Here is a 23,792-nt window from a genome sequence, read left to right as displayed (position 1 = left end):
AGAGCGGTATCAGCTGATCACCTCTGGATCATCTGTCAGTCAGCTCTAACAGCTGTTTGTGTGTCTGCACGTTTGCTGTAATAACTCCAGTAAAACAGTGTCCTCTGCCTTTGGCCGAGGACCCTAAATATATGGTAACAGAGCTCTGTCTGCTCCTTTAACTTGTTTAAGAAACACGTTTACATAAAGACAACCTACTCTCTGTTAATTCTGTGTGCAGTGTGAAAGCACACAGATCACTTTACCGGTAAAATGCGTCATAATAAGATTATTTATTAAATATTTAACCTTTATCTAGTGTTTTACTTGATACATCAGATGGATCCTACTACTGCTGTAAGTGTTTACGCTTATTAACCTAGTTAATGTTTTCTCAGGAACACTGGATACTAGATATTCATTAGATCTCTAGGAAAATTGAAATTGTTTTACTCTTTACAAAGCCCATGAAACTTTATGAGCTCTAAAAGAATTCTGAAATAGTTTTTTTTTGACAGACTCTTTTCTTAGGCTTAAAATAAAAGAAGAAAAAGAAATCCTCAAGAAAATGAATGAGAGAAATAACTGATCACAAATGATCTGTTTATGTTTATTGTGTAGGCCTATGTATCATTTAAACAGGCCTAGATGATTTTTTCATTGGATGATGAATATAACCTAAACATATATAGTCTCTTTACACACACACACACACACACACACACACACACACACACACACACACACACATATATATATATATATATATATATATATATATATATATATATATAGCAGTCGCGACCAGTATTTTGTGCTTCAACCTCACATGAAACACCTTTTAGGACCTAAACCATCCTTACTGACTGTTCCTAGCTCTGACGTTTCGCTCACAATAAATAAACCTCCGGGATATGACGTTTCAGTCCGAGCCGCTGCAGCGTCCAATCAGTGATTGATATCCTATATGGGGGCGTGTCTGTCAGTGAAAAGACTTCCGCAAAGCCTGTTCTGCAGCATCTCCTCTCCCATCACTTCCCCGATGAGTCTCCTCTCTTTTCCCAGCGCAATTTTGGAGCACCGCTCAGTATGTCTGCTCAGTAAGTATTTGCAGTCAGGCGGAGAGAGGAGACTGCAGTTTGGGATTTAGCTCTAGAATTATGTTATACTAGAATTAATTTTAATCTCACACCAAAAGTGAAATCGTTTGTTGAAAAATAAATCTGGAACAGATTGGCTTTTTTTTTGAAACATCTAATGGACAAACCGCTCCACGCATACTTTAAAAAAGTTAATAAGTCATCACCAAACACGTGAACTGCATATCCCAGAGTGCACTGCGCAAGGTTGAGTCGGGGTCATGTAGCTACCTCATGAGTGGTTGTAGTGGGAGATATTTACGCTCCTTTTATTTTATTTTATTATTTGTTGTTGACATAAATCAGAACAGTGTATTGTTCGTCGTCCATCAGTCATAGGAGTAGGCAGGCTCTCTGTTTGCCAGTGTCCACTTAGCGTGTTAAACACCGCTAAGAGAAAAAGTCATTTAGATAAGGAATGCACACTCTGGACTGCTGTGGAGGGTTAAACAACGTGGACTTCTCAGAGGTACAGTACCAGGTATAGAACTCTGGAATAGGGTTGTCCAGTCCGCTTTTAAGTGTGGACTATCTCCTAGCTAAAATGTAGCTGGAAGCTCTTTAAAGGACTATTAGCTTATGAAATGCTTGGGTAAATACAATTATGTTCTAGGTAAGTTAGAAATCCTTTAAGTCCATGCCGGGGTTATCGCCCCCCTGGTTCCAGGATTGGGGTTTCTGTGAAACAGCTGTTGTTTTTATTAACAGCAGGACTGTCCTCTGCTTCAGTTTTTACAGAACGTTAATTAAACGAGGGGGAGTGCTGATAGCACAACAGCACCACCCCGAGTGTGGTGTATTGCTTCAATACAACAGTTCAACATGCAGTTCTGCTTTTTATTTGTTAACAGTAGCAAGCAATTTTTTATTTAATCATTTATTTTGTTTTGCCAACACAAATAGATCCACAGCTTGAAGGGAAACAAGGCTAAACAACAAACACAACAAAATCAAACATTTTCTATGTATATAAGAACAAAAGGAACGCTGAAAATGGTGGACTGTCAAGTTTGGAGACAACCAGCAAATTTGAACGAGCCTGAAAATAAACTGGACAGATCTACCAGAGGTGGTCTTGGCTAGTTTTGCGCCTGGGGTGATAAGCAGTAATTATACACTGATCATATTATGGAGACCATATAAAATCCTCACTTGTAGGATTCCTTGATGAAACCTGAGCTACACTGTTAGCATTAGCAGCCAGCCCCTATGTAGTGGAATTTATGGCTATTGAGAAAAAGCATGGTAGAACTTCTAACCATGGATACATTTTAGACATGTGTTATATCTTACTTTTCAAAGTTACATTGTGGCTTCTCAGCATCTCTTTCTTGTGTTTTTCTCTTTCAGATGGATGTGACATTCATGAAAGATGTACTTAACCACATCAACCTTCACGACTCCAGTTTTTTTGTAGCGGTGATTGCCATAATTTTTAACCCTTTCTTCTGGAATGTGGTAAGAAACGCTGTCAAAGATAGACATAATTGTACCAACAACCAAAATACTGTTTTTTACACTCTGGAGAGGGTTTTTAGTGAACCTAAGTGGAAAGCTGTAAGTCTGAGTGTTCTGCATCAACCATGGGTTACTAGAGATCATTTGTATTCAGGTCTTATGGAGTCAAAGAGACATGTTAGACTTCAAGACACAAAGGTTTTATATCACTTTACAACTTCACTCCAGGTCCACCGTCCCTCCCAGTGAACGTATAAGTACAGATGTGTCCCTCCCTGCACTGTGTTTCTTTAGGTGGATGAATGGTAGACTGTAAATGGACCACCTTCTCTACTTTTGCGTTTATCTGCCATACCCACCCATTCACACCCAGGCCCATCAGTGTTCGTGCACCATTCACACACAAGAACAGCTTGCTGGGGTTCAGGGTTCAGTGTCTTGCCAAAAATAATAATAATAACAGTTTTGCACCAAGTAAAACTATCTAGTTGTAAACGTATAAGCTGTTAGGCTGCTCTTATGTAGACTGTACAACTCTGGAAATCATGGAGTGCTGTTAATTTCTGCAACAGGATTGCATATTTGCAACAGATATTTATTAATGCAGGGGAGGGGGACCTGTGTTTGTTTTCCAATGTAAATTCCATGCCCGTCATGACTGACGTCCGTCTGTTCTTATCACTTATCAGGTGGCAAGATGGGAACATCGCACACGTGGACTCACCAGGCTCTTTGGGAGCCCCTACGTGGCTTGTTACTGTCTCGGTTTTGTCATCATTCTCCTTAACGTGTATCGCAGCCACAGGTAAACCTCATACGTACACTGGTTAGCTTAATCAAAGCAGTTGTGATTCCACTGTTGATCTCTGAATCAGCTCAGTTTTGATGAATGAATGAATGAAAGAATTTTTAAACGGTGAAAAAATACTAAGAAGTCATAATCAGAAAAAAATGAAAACAGAACAAGATAATCACTTTTAAAGGTTCTCGGTTTACATGGAGTAGGAAGTAGTATTAACTTTTTGAACAGACTTATGCTTGAAACTTGTTTTAGTTCTGTACTCTGTCTGCTCCACAGTTTAACTCCATGAACAGTGACACAGAGATGTTTTAATATCAAATGCACATTTCTAACCTTCAGGCTTGTTTTTTCCTTAAATTATACCCACCCTCTCTGTCAGAACCATTTTCTGAATGGTTTTTAGCAGCAGATTATTCCTCACGATGTGTAGAAGCTGAGCTGTTTTGTGCAGAAAATTTGAGAGCTTCGTATTTAAAAAAGAAGTCAGTATGTGCCTGAAAATCAGCATTATGAAAGAATCGGATATCTCTTTTTTACAGAATGAAGAGTGATTAAAGAGAAGTTATACAAGTGTTACCCCATGCCTCCGTACAGTAATCTAAATAAGGAGAGATCAGTAAATTATACTTAATGTAGAGTGATTTCTGGTCTAGAATAGGGATGCACAATATTGGATTTTTGCCGATATCCGATACGCCGATATATTGAAACCCCTTTTGGCTGATACCGATACCGATAATCACAGGTTTGTTTGTTTTTTTCACTGTAAAGAAAGCTCAGTCTATCCTGTACTGGAATTTATATGTTACTCTTATTATGACGGTCTTATTTGTTTAAGAATCACACATAAAACAAGACAAAAACATTTGATTTTATCACAAATAAGAAATTTATTATTTTTTCAAACTAAAGACATTCAGTATTGAAATACAGAAAAATAATTTCTTTAGATCCCATGAACTTTAAATGTACAATGCATTTTTAAACATAACCAAGTTGCATTTGATTATTTTAGAGCTACTGTAACAACCTGGTGACAGACACAGAGCTCTGCAGTGCAAATAAATGAAGTGCTACATTTTATTTAAGGAGCTTCTTTTTCAGATGGAAAATAATAATAATCCTAACTGAATAGCACATTATCGGCTGTGCATATCGGCAGAAATTTTCATATCTGCAGATACCGATAAACGTGTTTTCAAGCTTTTATCAGCCGATACCGATATTGTGCCGATAATATTGTGCATCCCTAGTCTAGAACATGCTTTGCTTTAGCTAGGTCTGAAATGCTACGAGACAATTTGAATTTGATATGTTGAAAGTCAGGTTTCCAGCTATTATCACTCCCAGAAATTTATCTTACTCTTTCAGTGTTTACACCCTCCATATTAACCTGTACTTGATTGTTTTTTTTTATCTTTTCCAAACATCATAATTTTTGTTTTGATCAGATTTAGTGATGATATGTTTTGGTCGAACCATAGTTGTGTTTTATTTCATTCTGAAGTGATGACATCCACAAGTTGCAGCACAGCAGAGTCTCACCAGATCAGAAAATGCTTGTGTCATCAGCAAATAACATGTATTCAACTGAATTAGACACTTGACAAATGTCATTAATATACAAGATGAATAACTGAGGTCCCAGTATTGACCCTTGTGGGACACCACATACAACATTCAGACTTTCTAATGAACAGTCTCCTATCTTTACAAATTGTTGTCTGCTTCCTAATTAACTTTTTATCCAGGTCAAAACCCAATGTGTTGCATGGCAACTTTTTTTTCAATGTAACAAGTTTGAGTTAGTGCTTATACAAACTTTCTTATGGTCTTGAAAAAACACCTTAGAATGAAAATCATTGTATGAAATCCTTAAATCTTTAAGGTTATCTCATAGGGGTGTAACAAAATTTGAAAAAAAAAACAAAAACAAAACTGTCAGTCATCATCTCCATCAGCTGACACTCACATGAGTTAGAGCTAATGTACATGCGTTAAACTATGAGCTCCATCATGTTAAGTGTTGGTGTTTTTCAATTGGTGATTGTTTGTTGTTCAGTTTAATTCTGAGGGTCTGAACAGGAGATGTGACTTCACAGTTTGTCTTTAGTCTTGTACAACACGAGCAAGACTTAAGCCTGGAGGGGAAAACCTTAATAAATGTGACGACAGTCTGATAGTAGTATTTAAGTCTAAACAAGTCATTCTGTTTGTTCTCCTGATCATGAAGAGAAGTAAACAGAAGTGGACATCAGTTTCAGACAGTGGAAGCCATCTTTACCACTCAGAGCACTGTTCCCACTAACCTCTTGGATACACTTGACATTTGACACATACTAACTTGTGCCACTCTTTGTCCTGTGCTGCTCTCCAAGTGCGAGTGAAAGTCGAGCCAAGCTTCAGCCTTGCTTCATCTATTTGGAATTTTGTTTCACTTTAGTTGTGTCTGATGTGACCACATTTACTCTTCACCCAGAAACTTCCTGATACAACCTAAACACTTACATCCAGGCCGAGGAGGGGGTTGAGGCAGACATAGACACTGACACACATGTATAGAGACCCAGATGAATTGACTGAGCAGGATAATTCCTGTAAAGGTTGATGTTTTGATTTTTAGGAAAACCCCGCAGACTGTACCTTTAAACATTTGATCAGCTGATGAACAGCCTATTTCAGTTAAATTGTTGTTTTCAATAGATTGCACACTCATGTTTTTTGTCTCATTCTTATTACTTTTACATTTTAAAACTCTACTCAGATTTTTTTAAGATCCAACAGTGCAAAATGTAAACTCTTGCCATTTTTAAACCTGTCTTAAAGTTTTGATCAGGTTTGTATCTTTGTTTTTGCAGCATGACAGTAGCGATGAAGGCCCAGGCCAGGTGGGACATGTTAGAAAGAACTGATGTCTTCTGTGCTGGTGTAGCTCTCATGGTCTTTGGCACTGTGCTGGTAGTCAGCAGCTTCTTGGCTCTGGGCTTCATTGGGACTTTCCTTGGTAAGTATCAAACACAGTGTATGATTAAAATGATAATGGCACATGTCAGGCCTTTGAATGGTCATGGCCTATAAAAAAAATCTCTCTTTCTATGCCAGTGTTGTTTGGCGTTATAACCTCCTGTCTTTAAACAGCGGCTTCAGACTGTAATGTCCTATAGCAGCAGTAAAGATTGCTCCAATAATGAACCTAATTGTCCTCATCCAAATTCACTCTGAATCAATATAATACTGCATTTTTAATTTGCACAGATATTCAATTGATATTAGTAAACCAGCAGCCATTGCCATCACCCTTTGCCTGCACCCGATGTGATTTGGGGAGATTTTAACCACTGTACTTTGAAGAAGGGTTTGAATTATTTCTTCCACGTTACCTGCTGGATCAGGCAGAATAATTACTGGATCATTGCTATCAGAGGACCTGTGTGATGGCTCCTCTGGAGATGTCAGATCATAGTATTGTTCATTTGACCCCTGTGTGCTAATCTGCTCTGAAGAGGAGAAACACTGAGTACGCCAGGTTCCAGCCTGGATCAACAAATCTACACTGGAACAAAAAGACTGTTTCAAATGTAGGGACTAGGATTTAGGCCTATTCAAGCCTTTGTTTGCTATTCAGTATGTAAAGTGTATCTTCTTCTGGAGACATTATTGAACGCCCTTGTTATGTTCCCTGGCCATGACTGAGTGAGTTTTATGAAGGAAAGCTTTTATGAAACAGCAGGTAACGGATTAAAACTAATACAAAAACAAGCCTATTACTTTAATTTCTTAAAAAAGTGTATTTCAATACAAAGTTTTAGTGACAGTAAGTGCACCAGAAATTAAAGGATCTTGGCAATATCAGATAAGTCTTTCCCTACAAAATGCGGCACAGATTATTATTGCTCCTGAATCGTCGAGGTCTCTCAGGAAGGTGAGATCTGGCTTCCTGAAATAAATCTGCAATGGGGCAAATGAGTTCTTCCATGATAGAAAGTAATTAATTCAGGCCATAAGGCTACGAGTTCATGGCAAATACTCACATTCATATTAAAAGCCTAGAGGCTATATACTTGTACAGCAATGCACAACTGGATATCTTATTTATGTATTTAACTTGTCATCAATCCCTCGGCAAGCTGCTTGTCACAGTTATAATGTTTTTGTATCCTTCAAACTCCTCCAGAATTGTTTGCTGCTCTGTTTGTGTGAAAAACATCGCTCTTTCCCTATTATTCATCACAAGTTATGACCATAAATTATGACTGGGGATAGGTACCGAATTAGGTACTTTTACTATTACCGACCGAATTCCATGGATAGTACTGAGTACTGATTCATGTAAAATCAAAATGTACCATGTTTAGGTACCTAAAAGCATCCTTGTGACTGTAAGGGAGTGGAAGAGAAGGAGATTTTCCATACTGGAAATGAACACAGAATTGCAAGTTTATTCATTGAAGAATAAATATGTTAAAATGAAAAAGTTTAGGATTTTATTATTAAATACATTTATATTATCACCACAATAACACACACAAAAGTACAGAAATAGAAATAGAAACAGAAAAAGTACACAAATTTATACTACATTATATATCATTTATCATATATATTATATGAGTACCGATACTGATTGCCAGGTACTGAGCATCGGTTCCGAATCATTTTAAATGTGAAAGGTACCCATCCCTAATAATGCTCCCTTTTCAGGTAGAACAGACACGCCCATTACTCGTGTCCAAATCTAATTGATGAGACGGATTCATCAAAATGCTTTTTTTTTAATACAAAAAGGCCAACTGTGTTTGTTTTGTTTATTTTTGCAGGTGATTACTTTGGTATCCTAATGGATGAAAGAGTGACTGGTTTTCCCTTCAACATAACAGAGAATCCCATGTACTGGGGAAGCACTGCAAACTACCTTGGCCTGGCACTTATGTAAGTGTGTGTGTGTGTGTGTGTGTGTGTGTGTGTGTGTGTGTGTGTGTGTGTGTGTGTGTGTGTGTGGGGTCTGATGACAGAAAACACTCAGGGTAAATTTACCTTTGTTTTTTGGGGGATTTTGTTGGTTGTTTGGGAACACTGATCCCAAGGTCCCCGACACTTTGATGATTTAATCCTTGGGGATGCGCTTTATAACTCCTACTGTTTTAAGGTTTAAATGTGGTGAAAAATCAAACAGACCTGATGTTTTGTTTGTTTTCTCTTTTAATGCTTCAACATATGACAAAATTCTAGCATGAGATGTGTTTTTAATGAGCACATGGTCTATTTATATGTGATGCTAACATGCCAGGAATCTTGTCAAAAAGAAAACTTGCCCTTTTCCGTTCAAGCTGCTACAGTTAACTTGAAAAGATGAATCAAAGTAGATTTTAAATTTTACCACAAATTTCTATCGATGAAATTAAGTAACTTGTTGAACTGCATAATTTTTTGTTGAGGTGATGTAGAATATCCTATTGATTCACTCATTCTTTTATGTTGTCAGTAAGGTGATAAGTTAAAAACATCATATCACTGTGAAGAATTTAATTTATCTTGTGCAGTTTAAGTTGCACAAACATTGTACAATGTATTCTTTATGGGGGAAAGACAGCGGGAGTTGGTGTAACAGTAAAAGGCCAGTTGGTGTAACCAATGTATCTCACAACACCAAAACAGTTACTATAAATATGTCAGTCTACTACACTGTAAAAATAATATTTAAAGTGATTTTAAACCAACTGACCCAAAAAAAGAGAGAATATGTTGCTGTCTTTGGCTTTCTGACTTGCTCTGTACAAGAAAAAGGGAATTTTCTAGTTTAGAAATGAAACATTTTTAGTGTACTTTAAGATGATGTATTATCACAAACAACTTGTATAACTTCAAGGAGGATGAATAATTCAATACTTGTCATGTTTATGTGGTTACACCATTTGGCAGTTAAATGGGACTGACTCTTTAATTGGTTTAAAATGGTAGAAATGTCATATAGAATACTATGATACCAACAGAAATGTAAACCACGGTTTGGACGTCATACCAACCCCTACTGCTCACCATCCCTTGTGTTATTTCTTTTTCTTTGCCTCTCTGTTTTGCAGTGGTGCCAGTCCCATTGGTCTCGTCCTGACTGGCTTGGTAGCCGTGGTCTACAGTGTTGCGATAAGATTTGAGGGGTGAGTTTTTCTTTCTACACTCTCTGTTTGCACGCCAACAAAATGATGTGCCTGAAAAAACTCTGTTTCAGTACAGCCCAAAACTTCTAACTGAGCTGTGTTAATATCATAGACTGTATAAATGTAGGATGTAGTCTCTGTGACATCACCAACCAGAGTAATGAAGACTTTTGTTGGTGGGAGCCATATCACTATTTCTGACTTGGGGGCACCTCACTACCACTACTATCTTAAGGTACAGCGTTTGCTGATTGATACAGACTTATTGATTGTTTTTTAGCATAATGATTAGGCAGGGGTTATGTTAAGATTTTATTGATATCGGTGCCTTTATTGATTCTGCTCATCGACCTGGTTCTTTATTGATTCCCTTGTCAATTCCTCCTATGAATTTTCTTTGTTCAAAAAGTAGCTGTAATTGTATATATTTTTACCCTCCACCTTGATGAAGGGGACTGTATTGTCTGCATCAAAGTATGTGTCAAAGCATCATCTCATTGTCATCACTGTGATATGACCTAAAAATATTAAGATTACAGTAAAATGCCATACTGCTTAGCCCTAATCTGTGTATCTAAATTATTATTATTTGTACAATGTGCAGTGCCAAGCAAGAAGTCGACAAGGTTTGAGGTGTTAGAGCCCAAAAAGACAACACAAACCTGGAGAAGCTTATGATTGGGGTGGGAAACACCTAGGCTTACAACTCCGGCAGTCCAGTTGTTCTTTTACGTGTTGGACTGAATGTGCTCTGACATCCGCTGAGATGGAAGAGAGGGCGCATAGTCTAAGAGACAGAACTGACATCAATGCTACGAGTTGAGCATAATCTCTTAATACACTGCCTTTGAAAATTTGAGCTGTAAAACAAGCTCAATTTTCTGTTTTCAGCAACAGTTAATTTCTTTCTGAATAAGTAAAAAGACGTGAATTAATCAAAACCAACTTCAAACTCTGAATATAACCTTTAAAGGCAAAAAGATTACGCTTTAAAACAAAAAAAAACTTGGGTGTTAACTTTGGTAAATTGTATATTACTGCAGGTGGAATGCCACTTATATTAGGTTTACAGAACTAGCATTGATAAGGGGTGTCAGTATAAAATAGACTTGTGTGGAGTGGCTCATGCAGCATTAGCACGCTGTAGTTGTTGAAGTGTTTAGACATATATCTCTGATATACTGATGTATTGTCCTAATGCATGTGTCTTACAATATTTACAGACCATTCACTGAACAGATTTATGAAGAGAGGAGTCATCGATCCAAGCGAGAATAAAATCCTTCCTAGCTCTTACACTGTGTCAAGAGAAGCTCAGACTGGACCACCCACAGGCTAGTCTTCCCTATCCTGGTCATTACACAACCTCAAGTCTGGTTTCAAGTAACAATTACTCCTTTGGGATGTTGTTCAACTGGTTGTGGATTCTAGTGGAGTAGTTTACTAAACATTATAACAGTTTGTCGTATTGAAATGTTTTTTAAAGCATTACAGCAGTTTTTTAAAACCAAACATCACCAGAAGTCCATGAACCTAGCTAGATGATGTATGGTGAAATATGCCTCTCCAGAGACCTCTGGAAACGTTTCCGTGGGACCTTTCAGACCACCTGTATTTTGCACAGTGAAATGACGGATATTTAAAGTTTGTCGTTTTCTTGGACTGGATTCTTCAATGCCACAATGTGTGCTGTGTTGACTGTGAATTTGTCATCTATTATTTCTGTTTGATAATCTTTTCTCAATGGTCACTTTAACAAGAATTTTGTAGATGCTTACAGCAGCTCTGTATATAATTTATCTGTCATTAAATTATGTTTTAATTACTGCATTTTGATTGAACTGGTATTCTTTGGTGGCCATGCTTTCTTTCCTGTCTCGAGCTGTCATCTCGTTTTATTTTTATGTTATGTTTAAAGTTAATCTAATCATTATAACAAATGCACAAATGGGCACTGACCTCAGTTAATCTTATTCTCACCCATTTTCACTCAAATCTGGGAGACTGTACTGCCTGTTTAGTGGTTGAAATCCAGAGGCTATTAGAATAGGGAAGGCCCTGGTGACTTCATGTTCTCTGAAAAGAGGCTTTGAAAACCCCTGCACCAAACCATAAACTCACCATGGCGTGTAAGTTACAGCGTTGCATGTCTTTCCATGAGCCGTGAGCATGGTCAATGAGACAGGTGCTTTGGATGCCACGGGGAGGATGAGCTCAGTGAACTGGATGGTTTGTACGAAAGCAACTTTCAAGGCCCATTGGAGTCAGTGTAGCTGTAATGGTGCTTTATTCCCAGATTGCTTAATGTCTTTACTAGGCTACATGAAAGTATCAACTGAAATATATAGAACTATGCACAAAGTGCATGTTGTTAAAAAAACACAGCGGCAGCATGACAGAATGTAGTGGACAGGAAAAGAACAGATGTATTGTCCATGTTGCATGTATTACAGTAAACTTTGCTTGTGCCAACCTTTGAATGTGCTTTCATCTGATGTGGGGTAAGATTTTACTCTGGCCTCTTCCTGATGAGGTCTCACTCAGGTTCACTCCACCCTGTCCTCCCTCTACGTCTCTCCCCAGGGGGCTCTGTTTGTCGGGGGCTCATGTTGCACTCCCATTCATTGTGTCAGAAGCTGGAAAAATCGCGCTAAGCCAACCTGTCTGGACAGTAACACAATGAGCCAGAGGTGGGAGAAAGTCTAAAGTAAGTCTCAAGTCCTTAAACCCAAGTCTCGAGTCAAGTCTCAAGTAAAGACGTGCAAGTCCAAGTCAAGTCTCAAGTAAAGAGAAGACAAGTCAAGTCAAGTCTGAAGTCATAGGCTTAAAATTTTCGAGTCCTTTCAAGTCATAAGCACTTTTTTTAACCAAATAATAAGTAATTTTAACAAATAATCTATCAAATTTGACCAGTACGATTTATGTATTTTGAGGTGCTTTATTTTTCAGATAAAAGGTGACCAGTGTTACAGAACTTGATGACAAAAGAGAGTGCTGACATAGCATTCAGAAAACAATGAGTGCTGAGCGCTGCTACAACAAATTCACTTTTGAAAAATGTGGTCATTTTGTGATGTGATAATTCATTTTAACTCATCTAATGTGTGTGTGCTGAGTGTGTGTATACATGCAGGGTGTGTAAGTGGATATATAGGGTTGGTGTGTGTAAGTGAAGATGTTAGACTGGTTAACATTAGGTTTAAGGTGTTATTACCAGTCCTTAACCTCAAGTTATGTGTTAAAGTTTCAGTCTTACTGAAAATTTCAAGTATTTCAAGTCATCACGCAGAGTCACTGATGTTGAAGTCCAAGTCGAGTTACAAGTCTTTGATGATATTGTCAAGTCCAAGAACCATCCAAAGTCCAAAGTCATCAAAATTGTGACTTCAGTCTGACTCGAGTCTAAGTCACATGACTCGAGTCCACACCTCTGCAATGAGCTAACGTTAATGTTGACAGACAAGTGTCAAGAGAGTGTTCACGTATTCCGAGTCAGAGGCATTTTGGCAAATCTCTAAAATGTGTGTAGGTGAGTCATTAATAATAATAATAATGATAATGATAATAATGATTATAATAATAATGTTAATAACAATAATAATAATAATAATATTACATTTGTGATTGATAAATTAATGTACTCATTTTGGATATGTAGGCGAGAAATGGACTTCATTTCACATGTCGCCTTATTACCATATTTATTCTGGATATATGCATAATTATAGATAGGCCTATCTACAGTGACATTTTTACATGTGGAAATACCATTTTGATATAAACAATTCAATTTCGACCAGTCAAAATGAATGTTGTAGATATCTCTTATATAATTGTTACCCGTAAGATTCATTTACAGATATCCAAGAAGCAATTCCAGGTATCTGTAATTACAATCTTACATGTTGCATTCCAGGTCATTATATTGTAATAAATAAAGGGGTTTAAAATCTGTGGCAGAAGTTTACTGCTACCAAGAGCTGTCAAATAAGCACAGGATGAAGTTTACAAAAAAAAAAAGCAATCTTTATTGAAGATGACAAATGAATGAAATAAAATGGAAAAAATGACAAAATTAATTAAAAAATAGAGTAGAAACTGCTACAGGGTACCTCCACTATCTGCCTGGGTGCCCACTAAGGCTTTCACTGAAACCATTTGCAAACAGCTTGACAGGGCCTGGCTTTTGCTTTAGGGCACACCAATGAACACAGTAAACTGTCACCCTCTACTGGAGGTATTGCAATTTACACACATACTTCGGAAACCACAGCAAACTCACGTGATGTCACTCCTCAAGGTAAAACCCTTTGGCTGCCCCGCACAAGTTGTAGCCTAACCTCCCACTGCGCTTTCCACCCACCTGTCAATAACATTTAAAAAAACAAACTGCCTGGGTACACTGTCCTCTTCTCTGCAACCCACAGTCTTCCTCCTTGCTGCAGTCAGGCACACCTGTTGCCAGCTCAATCAATTGGCCCCAGTGTTCATTCACATCATCATTTCTATAATGTAATTTTGACTTGTAAGAATTTAATTTTAGATATCTAGAATTTATTTATAATATTTGCAATGCTAGAACAATTGCAGATATCATCAATGAGCTTTTTCACTTATAAGATAAAATATATATCAAGAATTAACATTTTTACTTGTGCAAATCGAGTTGTAGTTATCTCTTATCTCTTGCAACATGTCTATGTCTATCGCAACATGTCAAAACGTCATTATGGATATGTTAACTTTATGTATTTATTTCTTTTTTGATATCAAAATAGTTGTTTTTTTGATTCATGCATCCACTTTTTCACTTCTTTTTTTTTTGTTTATTAATTTTTTCTTATTGTGTCATTTATAGTACCTCACACTGGAGTAACTTGACTGATCTGAGTCCTGGTTTGGGGCATTTGAGTTTGTTCATGTCTCATTTATGCTAGTTTCAGTTCAAAAGTTGTTCTCTCTCAATGTTTTCAAGAAGTGAGACATTTTGGCATTTAGCATCAGGTAAATACCCTAACTTGTGTAAAGGATAAAATAAACTTCAGCACCAACAGCGTGTCAGGACTGGACATGTTGAGCACAGCGGTTGAAACTATTATCACTAAACCTGTTAGTCATAGGTCTAATCAAGTGAACACTGCAGACATTGTTAAAACTGTTTGCTTTGTTGTCTTAAAACACAATCATTCAATGACAGCACACTGTGACCATGTTAAGTTACCTGCAGAGTCACCTGGAAGTCTATAATACCAGGTTGCAATAAAGGCTGACCATGTGTGCAAAGGCTAGGGAAGAAAGACACATGTTCACTTTTATTTCAGCCAAACATTTTTCAAGATACATTGTTGACACTCATAATATGTTTTGATTGTCACACATGGGGCAGAGTCTTAACCACCTGCTAACACAAACATGAAATCATAAAGCTTCAAATAAGTAGTACTGCCTCTACGACGTTTGACAAATTATTCTTATTATCCTCTCGAGATCTGTGCATGAACGAAATAGTGTCAATGACCATTGCATTTATCTTTGACTTTATTTAATCTTCATATGTGAAACATACCACAAAAAACATTTCACCCCAGATGGGACTCGAACCCACAATCCCTGGCTTAGGAGGCCAGTGCCTTATCCATTAGGCCACTGGGGCTAACTTGTTATCTTCCCGACGTCAATTCTACATAAAACGGCATTTTTATTTTTACATTTTCATCTCTCTTTTTATATAAAATTTGCTTTTCGACAGTGAACAGACGACATCCATGCATCATGGAAGTAACCGTTATTGATGCGTCGCTACTGACCCCTCTGGTTCAGATCGGTCACTATCTCCACTCGTGTCCGGCTCGATGAAAAAAAAGTCATTTTTTGATCAATTCTTCCCTCTGCAGCATTAAAAATTGAATTTAATTCAAACAAACAATCACTCGCAATGTTCACAGTATTTTGTCGCTAAATCTGCTTTCAAACAGGTTAAAGAAGTTAAGAGAAACTCCCTTTGATCCTCACTGCTGACAACTCTCCAAACAGGAACCAGCCTCCGTTGTTTTCCAGCAGACTCCGGAGGAATGATAGTGGGTTAGCTCCTCGGGCAGTAGCTTCTGGGATATCAATTGAACGTTATTTGGATAACAGATTTGTTTGCTGAATTATGAATTTACTACCGTCTAATCCTCACGGAAATGGGCTCCTTTATGCTGGATTTAACCAGGATCATGGTAAGGAGCGTCGCTGTCATGTGTGTTTTTTTTTTTTTACCAAATCCAAAATTATCGCCTTGGTTGCTAAGCTAATATTTGTAAATCGTCACATTTCACATTGAACTAAAACTTACAAAACCATCAGCTTCTCATCACTTAGAATAATTTCGATGTAATGTCACAAAAGAAATGTTAATGTGAGCAGCAAATGTTAAGTCGATGTTCAGCGTTAGCTAGCTGTGGTTAACATTAGCTGACGTAGCTTAGCAGCCTTGACTGAAACTTATTGACGTTATCCAATAAACTGTTATAAGTGAATGATAGAATTGAAATACTGAAAGTTGTTCAAAATAATCTGATTTTACTATCCAAATAAAATAAGGTTCATAGCTGTTAATCAGGTGAACTTAACTTAAAGGTAATGCTAAAGCTAATGGGAATGTCAGCTGCATTCCCCTCTTATCTTGGTTAGCTTAAGGGCTAACGCGCTAGCATAAGCTAATTTGACAGTTAATATCAGGTTGTTAGATAGAGAATGTAAACCATATTAAAGGAGTGAAAACTTACATTTTAATAAAGCAAATATGGGGTTGTAAATGCCCATGTGCGCATTAACTATTGCACTTACTGTTAAAACGTAGCTACAGTTATTGGCTAATGTTAGCTGAACGTTAGCTGCACCTCCCTTTTACTAATAAGCCCCAGTTAGCTTCTATGCCAAACAGCCATCGGTTGCTAGTTTGAGAGTGTTTTTTCTCCTTTAACTGTCTGTTCTAGTTAACTTAGGCACGGATTTATTTTAGCTTTGTCTAAAACATTTTTTTGATCAAAAATTGTTGTATCTATAGGTTCCCACCCACTCACTTAAACAGGCCCCAAAGTTTATGTCTTACTTCTCTTGGTCTGACTTTGCAATAAAGCAATGAAATATCCGGTGCCAGCGATGTTAAGGAGAAGAAAGGATTATGAAGCAGACCTTTTTAATATGATTTAACTTCTTGGACAGTCAGTGTTGTAATGAAATGAAGCTACACAGACGGAAGACCTCATGTGACCCCATAAAGAAGGAGCTAGTTGTGGAGCCCAAACATCACAGTCATCATATGTCAACATACAGAGGGCCAGTTTTATACGGTTAATAATTTGCTCTATGCTCAGTGTCAGCTCTTTTTATCACTTTTCTAGGTCAGTTAGTCCAAATAAAACAAGCGCCTGTTCATGTTTTGTGCTGTGTGAATGTTCACAGTCAGTACATTTGAATAACTGCTGAGAGCCCCTGTTATTAACCATAGCTGAATGACGCTAGCTGTGATGAATTGTGATCATTCCCTGTTCTTGTATTTCTGAAGGATGCTTTGCCTGTGGGATGGAGAATGGATTCCGTGTGTACAACACAGATCCTCTTAAGGAGAAGGAGAAGCAAGGTAACAAGCATAACATGCATTAATTATTGATATGAAATGTTTTCCACATCAGCAGGTAACATTGGTGATGTTCACTGTATATTTATTTAGGAGTCATGCACACAGTGTGCCCAAATGCACTTGCAGTTGACCCATTCTTGCACACTGTTTTCTCTCTTTTCCCCCAAACCTTCATCTACTTAAAATGTTACTCTCCTAAAGAATAACTCAAATTAATCATAACCACAAAAAAGAAGTGAACAATATGATGGAGAGCATCTTATATAGTATATGAGTGGATTTGGCAGTCTTCTGAGTTTCGACAAACTGGCTTGTGCAGTTTTTGAATGAGTTGCTGATTAACTCGTGGACTAACCCCATAAAGGACATTCATCAACAGAGTTAAAAGATGCAAAAGCTAAATCTTAATTCTTAGAATAATTTTTCTGCGACTATTCAGCTATATTTCAAGATGCAAAATTCAACCTCTCAACTCTAATCTCATTTTAAATCACTTTCAAGTACATAAAATTTGACATTGCTCTCAAAAGTTTTGAGATTATATTGTGCCTCATCCTGTGTTTTGGATCAAAGAATGGCTCAGGGTGCCTTTTTCCACTGGCTTGGATGTTTAATTTCATCTTATCTATCTTACCTATGAGCAGTGCTTTAATTTCACTGAATGTTTCCCCTCAGAGATAGTTTTTCATCTCAGTGCTGACAAATGACACGGAAAAGCCACTTTTAGTAACTGTACAGTTAGGTTTTTTAATGTTTGATGGAACAATCACATTTCAAGATTTTTCAAATTTCCACAACAGAACAGTACAGTCATGGAAGATGCATAATCGAAAAAACGAAACAAACAGATTATAAATAGACAAATGATTAGGGAAATATTTCTTGCATAACTTTGAGGAAAGAGAAGTCTTACTCAAAGTTGGTCGGCTTGTTTTTACAATCTCTTTGGCTGAAAAGGGAAAAAAGCAGTTTTGTAACCCACAGGAACAGATTGTATTGACAGAGTTGCTGCTCCTTAAAGAAGGGGGATATAAGAGGAAGTCTCCCCCAAACAGAGCTGAAAATGTGACTCAGCACATGACCTGCTCCAGAGTTTCTTCCTGGAACTGACCAATACAACACTCGTTCACCGGACCCAGCGTGGTCTTTCATCTTTTCTTTCTGTGTTAATCCGTGTGCAGCACTTTGATGAAAGTCTTTACAGCACATTGCAGCTCTGCACAGTGTGGGGGCTGGAGTTTCATTGTGAGTAATGCAGAGGATTGCTTGTCATTGTGGTTCACTGTCTGAGGTGCAGAGATGAGCTGTTAGAGATGAGTCAGCAGCAGAGTGCAAATGTTACATTCAGCTGTGATGATAAGAGCTCTGTTCTCACTCAGCATCACAAACATGAATACACATTTCCCTGTTTACTTTCAGAGTTCTTGGAGGGCGGGGTCGGCCACGTGGAGATGCTGTTCAGGTGTAACTATTTAGCGCTGGTGGGTGGAGGAAAGAAACCCAAGTATCCAACCAACAAAGGTTTGTTCAGTCCACTGTAGTTAAAGTTGATTCACCACAGTTTTCAGCATCAGCATAGTTTACACAGGATTTACAGCAGGGAGTGAGCTCTGTCAGGTGATAGGTTCCTATCCTGGTCTCATTATGTTGACTGAATTATGTCATATACTATTCCTTTGCCTACTCATGGCGTGTTTATTCACATGACTTTGTGGAATCTGTGTTTCTTTTGTGCTGCAGTAATGATCTGGGACGACCTGAAGAAGAAAACAGTCATTGAGATTGAGTTCTCAACAGAAGTCAAAGCTGTAAAGCTCCGACGTGACAGGTGAGAGAAAGATCCCCACAGAGCAGACATGGGCATGAGAAATGGGTCAGCCTTTCGGGAGTTTGTTTGTGGTTCCTTTGGTGATGAAATGCAAACACACAGGACTGGTTGGGATTGCATGCTCCATTCTGAAGCAAGGACACTTGATGATTCAGCCACACGACCTGCAACCTTCTTACACTGACTCCATCTTCTTCCTCAGCTTTTATCTCAGCGTAGTTGTGTTATTCAGCTCAAATTTCTGACATGTAGTTCAAATGTTTGTCATGTTGCTTTGTGTGTTGTCAGGATTGTGGTGGTCCTGGACTCGATGATCAAAGTCTTCACTTTTACCCACAATCCCCATCAGTTGCACGTGTTTGAGACCTGCTACAACCCCAAAGGTTGGTCCACTTTATGGAAGCTGACAACTCTTATTGGAAATCTCAGGGTTTTAATGCTTTTATTGGACACCAAAAGTTTAGGGAATGCTCCTTTAATTTGCTTCTGCAGAACATGCATGTGGAGCCCAACTATATCTGAATGTTTGGTAGTGGTTGTTAAAAGCTGTAACATTGATTGAAACGTGTAAAACAATCTTCCTCCTCTCTCTGTCCTCAGGTCTGTGTGTGCTGTGTCCTAACAGCAACAACTCCCTGCTGGCGTTCCCCGGGACTCACTCAGGCCACGTGCAGATAGTCGACTTAGCCAACACGGAGAAGCCTCCCGTGGATATCCCCGCCCACGAGGGGGCGCTGTGCTGCATCGCTTTAAACCTGCAGGGCACAAGAATAGCTACTGCGTCAGAGAAAGTGAGCTATGATCCTACCTGAGTAAAGAGACAGAAATATGCTACATGTCTGAAAGCGTCTGTTTTTCCTTTCTTCAGGGGACTCTTATCAGAATTTTCGACACATCAGCCGGTCAGCTCATTCAGGAGCTGAGACGAGGCTCTCAGACAGCAAACATCTACTGGTGAGAACCAAACTGTTCAAGTCCGTACTCCAAAACATCAGGACAGATGAAACATTTAGTTTAATATGCTGTTTTTATTTCTTCCACCTGCTTCTCCCCTCAGCATTAATTTCAACCAGGATGCGTCCCTCATCTGCGTGTCCAGTGACCACGGCACGGTGCACATCTTCGCCGCTGAGGACCCGAAAAGAAACAAACAGTCGAGGTCAGTAACTGCTGGAGTTTATCCAAACCAGAGATGTCAAAGTTTTCTGCTTTATAAAGATAAATCTGACCAGAAAACAAGTCCTGACTGTTTGTCTCCCATCTTCTAGTCTGGCATCAGCCAGCTTTCTTCCCAAGTACTTCAGCTCCAAGTGGAGCTTCTCCAAGTTCCAAGTCCCCTCGGGGTCTCCCTGCGTGTGTGCCTTTGGGACAGAGCCCAACGCAGTCATAGGTGAGTTTATCCGTATGAGGTCAGACAGGGTTCAGCACACATCATCAAAACTAAGACACAGATCCTCCATTTTTCATGTTTGTGAAGACACTGGTGAATCCTCTCCTCCATCTTTATTTCATCAAACTCAAACTTTGTTCTTTATCTTCTGAATGTCAGCCAGCGACCAAATCACATCAGACCAGTGTTTGGTCCGTCTCTGCTCCGTCACGGTACGGGAGCTGATAAGTTTCAGTCAGATTGCTGCCGAAACATTTATCTTTCCTGGTGTCTAAACTGCCTCAAACACATCACCTGATGTAAAACCATCAGCATAAGCAAATATATGAAGAATAACAGAAACGCACCAAATTTAATCCAGAATATACCTTGACCAGATGATAAATAAGGGACTCAAGGTGAAAACATCAGATATATCAAACAACAGAAACAGCCAGCACACTGACAGTATGAGAAAGCATGTGAAGAATAGTAACTGGGTGAAAATGATTTAAATCAGGTGAAATCTAAATTGAGATTCACTCAAAGGCTCTGAAAAGTGAGGATTAAAAGCTATTTTAACTTTTATGTTCACCCTATCTCTGGTTTTGGTCCACACAAGCTTCAGAGATGGAGCAGATTTAATGTCCGTTTACAAAGAGCAGGGATGTCAGATAGGACAGCTTCCTCATGCACGCAGCACGCTTCACCTCCTCACAGTGAAACCACAGAGCAGGAGGTCTCTGAGTTTGCTGACTGACTGTCTCGCTTCTCCATCCTGCAGCCATTTGTGCTGACGGCAGCTACTACAAGTTCCTCTTCAACCAGAAGGGGGAGTGTTCCAGAGACGTGTACGCCCAGTTCCTGGAGATGACCGATGAGAAAATATGACCCTTGACCCCTCTGCAGACTCACTATCACACAGCCTGTTTTTTTTTTTTTTTATTCTTTGGGAGGAGAGATCCCACCCTGCACTTCTCCTGGTCACCCTGACAGACTGTGACGGAGCTGCAGATGATGGGAGGACACAGAGAGAGAAGCACAGACTCTTTAGCTCCTCACAGTGAAGACGAACAAACAGGGTGCAGACTTTTGTCTCTCAGACTCTTTGGAGTTTGTCTCTGAACTGGGACACGTGGACGCCACTGACTTTAAACCAAACCGAAAGAAGAGGGAACGTTATTTTTGTGAACGGACACGCCGCTTTTTAAGACGTCTTCCGAGGACTTTACAGAGGATGGATATTTTTAATCACATAGATGATTCTGCTAGTTAGACGGATTGAAATATGGAGATTTTTGTCAACTAACACCACCTAACCTAACGATAGGGAGTGCCTCGAGACTGAACAGAATCTGTATGTGTGCACACATTACTGTCATATAAACGTGAGTGTGTGTGTGTTTGTGTAAATAGCATCGTACCACAGCAGGTGTTTGCAGAGCAGGATCAGGATGAGGTGAGTGTTTTTTAAGGATTGAAGTCCCAGCTGATCCTGCGCCATGAAGCATCACCTGTAGTATTACTAGATTTTCTTATATTTGCTGTAAAAACACGACACGCAGACTGAACTTTGAGCTCTAAAGTGTACAGAATGGTAGCAGAAAACAAATGTAAACTGTTTTTGTTTCACACGTCCTTTTTTTTTCTCTTATGTGCAATATGTTTCCCCATGTCGAGCATTATTTTTGTTATGGTTGTGAAAGTTGATTTCACAAAGTGAGCCCCAAACTGTTGATCACTGATCACAGAGGTGATCAAATCTCATTTAACTGAACAAGAAAAGAAAATGAACTCTTAACGCTTTATGATGAATATGAAGATACAACCTGAGCAGCTTAGCACAGCACAAAAATGGTTATTGTAGGGCACTTTTGACTTCCTAAAGCTTTGTAAGATCCTCTTTCATCTAACAGAACAAGCTTCTGTTTCTAGTATTACTGTTAGAGTAAGCTAAGCTAACGAGCTTTAGCCTCCTTTTCTCCAATCTGGTGTCTTTGGTTTATTATGAGAAAATGTAAAAGTTTACATCAGTATTGATCTACCACAGAGAAGACGGATGCTAAATTTGAAGCTGTAACCAGATGTGTAAAGACTGGAAACCAGGTGGGAGGATTAGGGCCAAAAACAACCATAGAGGAGAGAAATTTCGAGCAGAAAAGTGAGCTCTCTCAGAGATTTATTCTTGTAAAATCAAGACTGAAGTCAGAATGTTGTGAGATTAAATTGAAGTCATCCAAACAGGATGACTTCAATTTTTCAACACTCCGACTTTGGTCTTCTAATATCACTCTGTTATCACAAAGTCAAGAGCAAAATCCTAATAATATGATATTAAAGCCAAAAAACATGTGCTAACTTTTGTTAAATGACAGTTAACCTTGTGTTATGTTGTGAAAAATTCAACTTTATTTTCTAAATCTTGATTTAAAAAAAAATAATAATAATGTGGCCCTATCCCCCTCTGTAGGAATCAGTTTGTCCAGCGTTTTAAAACCTGGATTCTGTGTAAAAAATGCAAAAATACAGTTGTTCAGGGCAATAAGCTGGATTTGAGAGTGTTTATTGTTCTATACTAAACTGAAAGTTTAAGAATGTTTTTGTTCAGATTAATCAAAAAAGAAAAAACATATTACATGCTGACATGCTAACCCCTCCCCTTTGTTTCCAGTCTGTATGTGAGGTCACTTTTACCTCTTTGACATCGAATCAGCTTCAGTCTTCTCACGTTTCTAACTGCTAGAGAAATAACAATTGATTTCTTTAAACTCTTTCAGAGAGTTTGTCAGAGCTGAGGCTCTACCTGCCAAATTCACCCACATGCTTTCCATCTTTACTCACCAAAAAACTAAACAGAAAGTTCAGTGATTCCTTTTTTATTTCCTTATCTGCAGCAGAGATCAACTATAAAGATATCAGACACGTTTTGCACTTCAATCTTTGCTTTCTGTTAAATGTCGAGACACGATGAGCTGAAACGCCCTGGACCGCATTGATCAGTTCAGTTAACGCTCTCTGAGGTTCTGCTCCATGTCGATGCCCCACAGGGGGCGTTAGCGTAGAAGCTAACGGTGTCATCAAGCTTTCTCTATGTATTTGTTTCTTTGCTGCGTTTCATTGGTGTTTCTTTCTGCATCAGATTGTCCAGCTGCAGGCTGCAATTGGTGCTCACTGCACAAATTGAACAGCTAACCTGTTTCTGACACACTAAGAATGATTGTAAAACCTTCATTTTAAGTTGTGAATAAAATTTAACATCTGCTTTTACAGCTACAGAGTACGGGCTGGTTTGTTTCAGCTGTTAATCTGTGGAGATTAACCTCTCTGTGTCTCGACTGTGGGAGTTTGAGATTGTTTTTCCTAGAGCTGAAAATGAAAATGTGAAACTTTCTTTGAATGGTTTGAGAAGTGAGAGTTACTGAGTTTGAATATCTC

General features: G+C 38.5%; 2 protein-coding genes and 1 non-coding gene across 4 annotated transcripts; 2 read left to right on the top strand and 1 right to left on the bottom strand.

The window, feature by feature from the left end:
• Nucleotides 1–966: 966 nt before the first annotated feature.
• On the top strand, nucleotides 967–11,356 carry pemt (phosphatidylethanolamine N-methyltransferase). 2 transcript variants are annotated; one of them, XM_074662577.1, is made up of 7 exons: nucleotides 967–1,079; nucleotides 2,469–2,576; nucleotides 3,266–3,381; nucleotides 6,237–6,382; nucleotides 8,196–8,307; nucleotides 9,459–9,533; nucleotides 10,757–11,356. In XM_074662577.1, the coding sequence occupies exons 2-7, from the start codon at nucleotides 2,469–2,471 to the stop codon at nucleotides 10,809–10,811; spliced, it is 612 nt and encodes a 203-aa protein (XP_074518678.1). In that variant the 5' UTR covers nucleotides 967–1,079; the 3' UTR covers nucleotides 10,812–11,356. The 2 variants fall into 2 exon arrangements, with proteins under 2 accessions (XP_074518678.1, XP_074518677.1); XM_074662576.1 differs by lacking the exon at nucleotides 967–1,079 and adding an exon at nucleotides 1,328–1,587.
• A 3,757-nt stretch (nucleotides 11,357–15,113) lies between these two features.
• Nucleotides 15,114–15,186, bottom strand: trnar-ccu (transfer RNA arginine (anticodon CCU)). The gene has a single exon. It is a non-coding gene; the product is annotated as a tRNA-Arg (tRNA).
• A 359-nt stretch (nucleotides 15,187–15,545) lies between these two features.
• wdr45b (WD repeat domain 45B) lies at nucleotides 15,546–23,626 on the top strand. The gene is made up of 10 exons (XM_074662770.1): nucleotides 15,546–15,754; nucleotides 17,086–17,160; nucleotides 18,580–18,681; nucleotides 18,901–18,988; nucleotides 19,277–19,371; nucleotides 19,589–19,779; nucleotides 19,857–19,942; nucleotides 20,046–20,147; nucleotides 20,257–20,378; nucleotides 21,142–23,626. Exons 1-10 carry the CDS (start codon nucleotides 15,688–15,690, stop codon nucleotides 21,246–21,248), a joined length of 1,035 nt encoding a protein of 344 aa, XP_074518871.1. The 5' UTR covers nucleotides 15,546–15,687; the 3' UTR covers nucleotides 21,249–23,626.
• The last annotated feature ends 166 nt before the right edge of the window (nucleotides 23,627–23,792 follow it).

This window comes from Halichoeres trimaculatus, unplaced genomic scaffold (genome assembly GCF_033239565.1).
Source record: "Halichoeres trimaculatus isolate MK-OKI-2021-1 unplaced genomic scaffold, fHalTri1.1 fHalTri1_scaffold_23, whole genome shotgun sequence".
Classification (NCBI taxonomy): domain Eukaryota; kingdom Metazoa; phylum Chordata; class Actinopteri; order Labriformes; family Labridae; genus Halichoeres; species Halichoeres trimaculatus.
The sequence above is the reverse complement of the archived record's forward strand: the minus strand, read 5'-3'. Positions and strand labels throughout refer to the sequence as shown.